The following is a 6,512-nucleotide window of genomic DNA, read 5'->3' as shown; positions in this document are numbered from 1 at the left end:
TTTATTGTAAAACAATTCTCCAAAAAATTCGTTCCATTCCGAGAACTTTTATTTCTGCACAAAAACAACACCATGGTAGTTCTGTTGAAAATAGCGTCAATCCGGGTTAGTTTCATTCAAATCATGCAAATTAGATTTCAAAACAAGAGCAAAAGCGTTAGGAAAAGTAGATGCGACGGAGACGTATCATTAATCCAAGCTCCCAACCCCTCCTGCCGCCAGAGTGGCATGCAGAGGAGAAGGGGACCCGTGGCCTCGTCGGCAGGAACGGTGGCGGCTGCCTAGGGTTTGAGAGGAAGGCCACTGGGTCTAGTTACTATTCGCTGCATCTCTGATAGCAGTAATCTCGAGTTTTCTTTAATCTAGAGCTTTATTGGACCAAAACTCTTCTGGAACATAAGAGCATCTCCAGCCGTTGAGCCCCCCAGGAGGTGTTTTTTGGGCCGGTTGGCCCCGGCGTAATTTTTGCTCTGGGGATGAACTTTTTTCCACTCGTTGCTCTCCCAGCCACCAGACCGGATGGACGATGGACGGCTGATGGCGGGCATTTGCATGCAGAAAATAGAGGAGAGAGAGAGGAGACAGACAAGAGAGAGAGAGAGAGAGAGAGAGAGAGAGAGAGAGAGAGAGAGAGGAGACAAACATGAGAGAGAGGCGATGGACGACTGACGGTGGGCCATTTGCATGTAGAAAATAGCGTCGGAGCCCCCCAAGTGCCCCCCGATGGGTTGGGTTTGGCCTAGGAGCGCCGGCCCTAATTTTGCCCAAATCCGGCGAAAAGTGAGGAGTTGGGGGCACGACTAGGACGTTCTCTTACCGCCGGAGCAAAAAAAGTGGTCCGAGGGGGGACGAGTGGAGATGCTCTAAGCCATCTCAGGTGAGTTCTTCAGCCATACATGACGTGATTAAAGTATAAGAGATGTGATATATGTATATACAAGGCATCAAGCCCATTTGAGCCAAGAAAAACCAACAAAAATGAAACTGAAATTAGCAAAAGGTGGAAATATACGTGGAGGAGAAGCAAGAAAAAAGAGAGGCTATTCAAACTTGTAATTTGGCACTTCATAATGCAATCGGTTATGCTGTGTCGTCATCAAAACAGAAATGAGCCAAATAACTGGAGCTATACATTTAATACACGGACCAAGGAACTATAAGATAACTCGAGGAAAAAATAGCACCAAACATATCACCACAAGCTAGTTCGAAAAGGGCGTAAGAACATATGTTTATAACGTAGACAGAACAACAAGGACAGAGACAGGTAGACATCAGCAAACTTCATAAACTAATCAATAATTTATACAGCTTGAAATTTCTTCCACAATAATGCACCCTTCTGTTGGAAGCTTGATAGCCTCTTCACCGCCTCCATTCTGTTTTGATTGCTCTATCTGCAGATAGTAGGACGAAAGAAGTGGAATTTAAGTAACGAAGAGCAAAACAGAATGTTTAGGTTTGAGAAATCAACAATTTATACAGCTTGAAATTTCTTCCAAACATGTAGTTCCAACTTATAAGCTGCAAAATCTGAAGTAATCAGATGCATACAGATAGACATTACAACATCAGCAACCATACATATGAAGATAGCTAATGAGTTGAGTAGCCATTGCCACCCCTTTATGATGACATATATCACTTTTTAGCGCATCATTGCTGTTGGCTACCAAGGGATTTATGTCATCGTTTGGGTGGCGGTTTTTATAACTGCTTATGTAATGTTTGATTTTGCTCTTGATTAAGCAGTTTGTCGCTATTGTTATCACATATGGCGCAAAATACTATAATGACTAATAATTTGGGTATGTGAATTGTAGGATGCAGAGGGTGGGGAGTATTCGCTGACATTATCTAGAAAAGGTATCTATCACTTCTAAGAGCATCCCTATTTTGAACTGATTTTTGTGTATGTGTAAATTATGTTTTTCAGGGGAATTCAAATGGGGAATAAAACGTACTGTTTGCAGCAGAAGGAAGAGACTTACGTCGAGTGAAGGCATTCTTGTCCACTGGTAGATCAGAGTCTAATCTGGGTGGTCCTCGCAATTTCGCCTTTAACGATTCTGTTGGAGCCATATAGCTTGGCTTCCTTGATGGAACTGGAGTATTCTTGGTTCCACTCTCAGGGTATTCTGAATTAGAGAACGAAGACCTTCTCTTGGTTTTAAGGCTTCCATTAGGCAGAGGTTCTTCCTTGGACCTAGTCTCTTCTTTCCTTTCTATAATATCATATCCGTTATCAAGGTTCTGCAGTTGTATGACTTCATCTGCTTGAGCGACAGTAGTGGGTTCATTAACTTTGTCCCCTAAGAATGATGCTTCTAGATCATATTTTATGTCAGGTACCAACTTACTTATATTTGAATTTTCCAAAAGATTGCCACTGTGAGAATCTTGAGTTTCAAGAGGAAACAGAGCCTCACGTGTACTCTCTAGTGCTTTCTCGCATTCGCTGTCTTGATGGTCAGAGATACCGTTCAGTATGCTGGATTTTTTTGAGGGTTCAGCCATGGAACCAAGTATCTTCAGCTCATCAGCTATGGAATTAGGTACCTTCAACACATCAGCCTTGGTAGATATCTTAGAGGCTTCAGCCATGGAGTTAGCTGCCTTCTTAAGGTTCCTTTTAACCTTCTCAAGTTCAGATAACTGGCTGTCTGGTACTGAATCAGCAGGTGAGCCATTCAATTTCCGTGGGTTTCTTTTCCATTTTTCAGATTCAACGGTATTTGCCTGAGTCTCAACAGTGGCAGTAGAAGACTTCCGAACATTGCGCTTTAACTTTGCTGAGTGAGTTTCCATGGCATAACTGGCCCTCCTTACTTGTGGTTTCCCGTCAGTAACTATTTTTGGTTTGGAAACAGGCTTCCAGATGCAGCTTATTGTCCATCTCTCCAGCCAGTTGAGGGCTGAATTGGGGTTTGTCTCATCATACTGAACGTGAAGAGCTTGTACCAAAATTGGTGAAGACAGAAGCTATAAGTATGCAAAAATGAGTTAGAACAACTTAGAAATAAATAGAAAGTAAGTTTGCTGTGATGACATGCATTTCTTAGATAAGAATGAGCAGGGTCAAGATTATTTTCCTGACCAGTAATTATTTTTCTCAAAACTATTGCATACCTTTCGAACATATGGATGTGAAGATAGCTTCTCCTTCCATGCATCCGACGACTTGTCACCCTAACAACAAAGATATGTTTAGATTCTTGTGCCATACTAGCTACCAAACAGTAAAAATTGCATAAGGGGAATGCAGAGTTACGTTTTAGACTTTGAGCAATCACCTTCCGGCGAAAAGAAAGAGGAAGCATGATAAATAATACAATGATATGCTCAACATAAACAATTCAAACTGTAGTTTTGCAGAATAATTCCATGACCTTTTTTCAACAGATGGGCAACTCTTTTAATGTTAAATTTCACAAGAAAACACATGACTAGTGAGCAATTTCTAACTGTTGGTACTTCTGTGTATTACCAAATCGTGTTAAATGTCACAAATATGGGACGTTATTTAGTGGTCAGCATATCAACAGTGACAGTGAAAGCTCTGCTGAAACCATCTATGGAATTTTCCGATAAAACCATTATGTGTCGATCGTAAACTAATGATAGGGAACAGAGTATGTTGAGTTGCACTAGGACCAAGTGAACAAAGCCTGTTGGGGTCCAAAGCACCCAGGGAGAAAATTCTAAAACGACCTAAGAAAATAAGTTATTAACCTAAGAAGAAATATCTAAGGGTAAAGGGCAAGTTTTCATTACTATCCACGACAATACAATAATACACTGAACTTGCACATAACCATGACCAAATAATGCAGAACAAGATGCAGAAAGGCACACAATTAACACTATTTTCTTGCTATTTGTAGTAATCCAAGTACAGAACGTTTACTGAACACTTAGTTTTGTATGCTACTCGTACTTTATATGCTGGGGTCTGGTTCAAGGTCACTGTGCTGCTTTGATGTTGAGGCATGCATTATTTTGTGCAATAAGTGATTTAAAAATAGTGTGGCAGACCACACTTTCATGGGCGCAAGCATTTATTGTCTACAACAGTGGTAAACTGAGTAGAAAGGAATCAGGTCTCACCCCATACTTATGTTGACCAAACTTCACAGCTAATTGCGTGGCAGCACTAGAAAATCTAACATTTCTTCCACGAACTAGAGCTTGAAACTTCACAATCAACCATGTTCCACGAAGGGTTGAAACGGCCTGCCTCCTTACAAGATGCCCTCGAATCAGTGCCTGAAGTCTGATGATACCTTTTAATGCGCGGAAGGCCCTGCGTGCCTGCACCACAAGTTCACAACCGTTCCAACATTAGCACTGTGCTGCTGCAACTAAATGAAAATGAATATGTTTGCTGCAGCAGAGAATGGATGATCCCCAGTACACCCAGATAAATGCATCTTTTTATAGTTGTCCAAACCATGTATGCCTTTCCAGATGCCCAGGATTCAAAATGCATTTTTTTAAACAATAATTAATGTAGGGAGTCGGGACACATTATTGCAGAGGGTGCTTTCTATAGTGTCCTGAAAAAAATTGTGAAGGTGTTAAAGTAGCAGAAGCTACTAATTGTTTGATGGAGATCAGCCAATAAGCCCATCAAACTTTTTATCACGTTTGAATTTCTTTTCGTGAGGCTGACTATTCTTGTTTCCTTTTCTATTTTTTTATGAGCCACTACAGCACTACATAAAAGGTTTAGAAGCTAGGAGCAACACTTGCAGAGTTTTGCAGTCAGCAGACGCATCACCAAGATGGCATGAACTGTACAAATACTGTATGAATCAGTTGATAAGAAAGGTGCTTAGCACTTACCAGGTAACCTCGAAAAGCGGCTTGCGCCTTCACTGCTGCTAGTTCTTCTCTCAGTTTCTCTGGACTAATTTGCGTGTCGGACCCAACTCTAACCATGTTTTCGATTGCCCTCCCATTGGGCAAGTTGGAAATTTCAGACACATTGTGGGAGCTAACAAGTACCGGCTCCGAGATGAGGGGAGAATTATCAGAGGATTCAGGCTCCTTCCCAGCAGTGCATCCGTTGCTGTTTGCAGCCTTCTATATTTCAGGGAAGAGATATGATTAACTCAACTAGTCATCAAAAGTAGAAGAAAAACACAATATTCACTTGAAAGCAACCCGAGAACATGAATAAAGCAGAGAGGAACATGAAAAGCAATGCATCTAATGTTTCTTCAGTGTGCAATCCAGTCAAGGAGACTAGAATTTGATGTCCTAGTACAAGTATTGCCTTCAAGACCATTATTGTGGAAGAGCTAGCTAGGATTTTCTTTCAAGCTAAAATAGAAGAATGCATCGATAAACCCAAAATTGGACCAGAAAAAATATATAACTAGTAACATTTGTTAACTTGAACTAAAATTACGACACTTATTTTGGACCAGAGGGGGTAATTTTTTTTACTGCGAATTGCGTAACTCAACTGTCAAACCCTTAGGAAAACTAGCTCTTAATTAACAAGATATGTGCATTATTAAAGTTCTTACTGCTGGAAGATCCTTTGCCTTGGTAGAATTGGATTTTGTTGATTTCTTCCCGAGGAGCACGGACTTTATCCACTTGGCCGGGGACTTCCCCATAGCAGCCTACTAAAACTGCTCAAACACCGGAAATTCTGGACCTGCAGTAGAGCAAGTCGTCAGCAACTCAGCACACAGATCCAAACACCACACCGCTCTTTTTAATCTTGGATTGAAAAAAAAAAAACATAGGCGGCACGCCGAAGTAGCCGTAACCAGCAAACGTTACACTGGAAATCTTGTAAAAAAAAAAGCAGGGACACACAGTGAAGGAAGACGACGATGTCTGGAATGCCACGGCAGGAAAAGCGCGAAGGCGAGCAAGCAAGGCCCAAACCGGCAGGAGAAAACGGATCTGAAGAAGCAGCAAGCACAAGCCCAGCAACTCCACGAAAAGCGGCAGCCACGACCACGAACCCCACGACCAACACAACACAGGCAGTTGGCGCAGAACGCCGGCGGTCTCGCGCGCGAGCACGCAGCGGAAACACGGGCATAATGCGGCACGAGGATTCCGCGGAAACAAAAGGAAAATGCAGCAAGGGAATGGCGCACGAACCTGGGCTGGACTGGGCGGGGCGTCGGCGCTCTCCCGGCAGATTGCTCACCTTCCCTGTCCCGCTACCCCTCTATCCGCGCCAACCATCACGCCTCCATTGCGGGACGCAGACGCTCGCGGCCGAAGGAGAGCGCTCCTCCTACTGTTTGTTCTCTTCTGTGGCGTGGAGCAGAGGAGAGAGAGAGGTTCTGGGGAGAGAGACGAAGGCGCAAATGGGGAGCTGGAGAGAAGAAGAGGAAAGGAGCGAGTGACAGACTGAGACGGTGGGCGGGGCCCGCACCGCAACGGAATGCACCGTCGCCTCACCTGCCGGGACGTACATATCCGCAAGCTGACGAGTGGGGCCAGCCGGAGAAACCAGCCCGCCGTGTCCTTGCGCTGGTGAC

General features: G+C 43.4%; 1 protein-coding gene across 2 annotated transcripts; it reads right to left on the bottom strand.

The window, feature by feature from the left end:
• Positions 1-1,043: 1,043 nt before the first annotated feature.
• LOC123070341 (protein IQ-DOMAIN 31) lies at positions 1,044-6,375 on the bottom strand. Of its 2 annotated transcripts, none has more exons than XM_044493489.1 (7): positions 6,127-6,375; positions 5,535-5,668; positions 4,846-5,082; positions 4,108-4,311; positions 3,130-3,189; positions 1,965-2,982; positions 1,044-1,397 (listed from the first exon to the last, which is right to left on the bottom strand). In XM_044493489.1, exons 2-7 carry the CDS (start codon positions 5,625-5,627, stop codon positions 1,366-1,368), a joined length of 1,644 nt encoding a protein of 547 aa, XP_044349424.1. In that variant the 5' UTR covers positions 5,628-5,668; positions 6,127-6,375; the 3' UTR covers positions 1,044-1,365. The 2 variants fall into 2 exon arrangements, with proteins under 2 accessions (XP_044349424.1, XP_044349423.1); XM_044493488.1 differs by having other exon boundaries at positions 4,846-5,085; positions 6,127-6,374.
• Positions 6,376-6,512: the final 137 nt, after the last annotated feature.

This window comes from Triticum aestivum, chromosome 3B (genome assembly GCF_018294505.1).
Source record: "Triticum aestivum cultivar Chinese Spring chromosome 3B, IWGSC CS RefSeq v2.1, whole genome shotgun sequence".
NCBI lineage: Eukaryota > Viridiplantae > Streptophyta > Magnoliopsida > Poales > Poaceae > Triticum > Triticum aestivum.
This window is presented reverse-complemented; position numbering and strand designations above follow the sequence as displayed.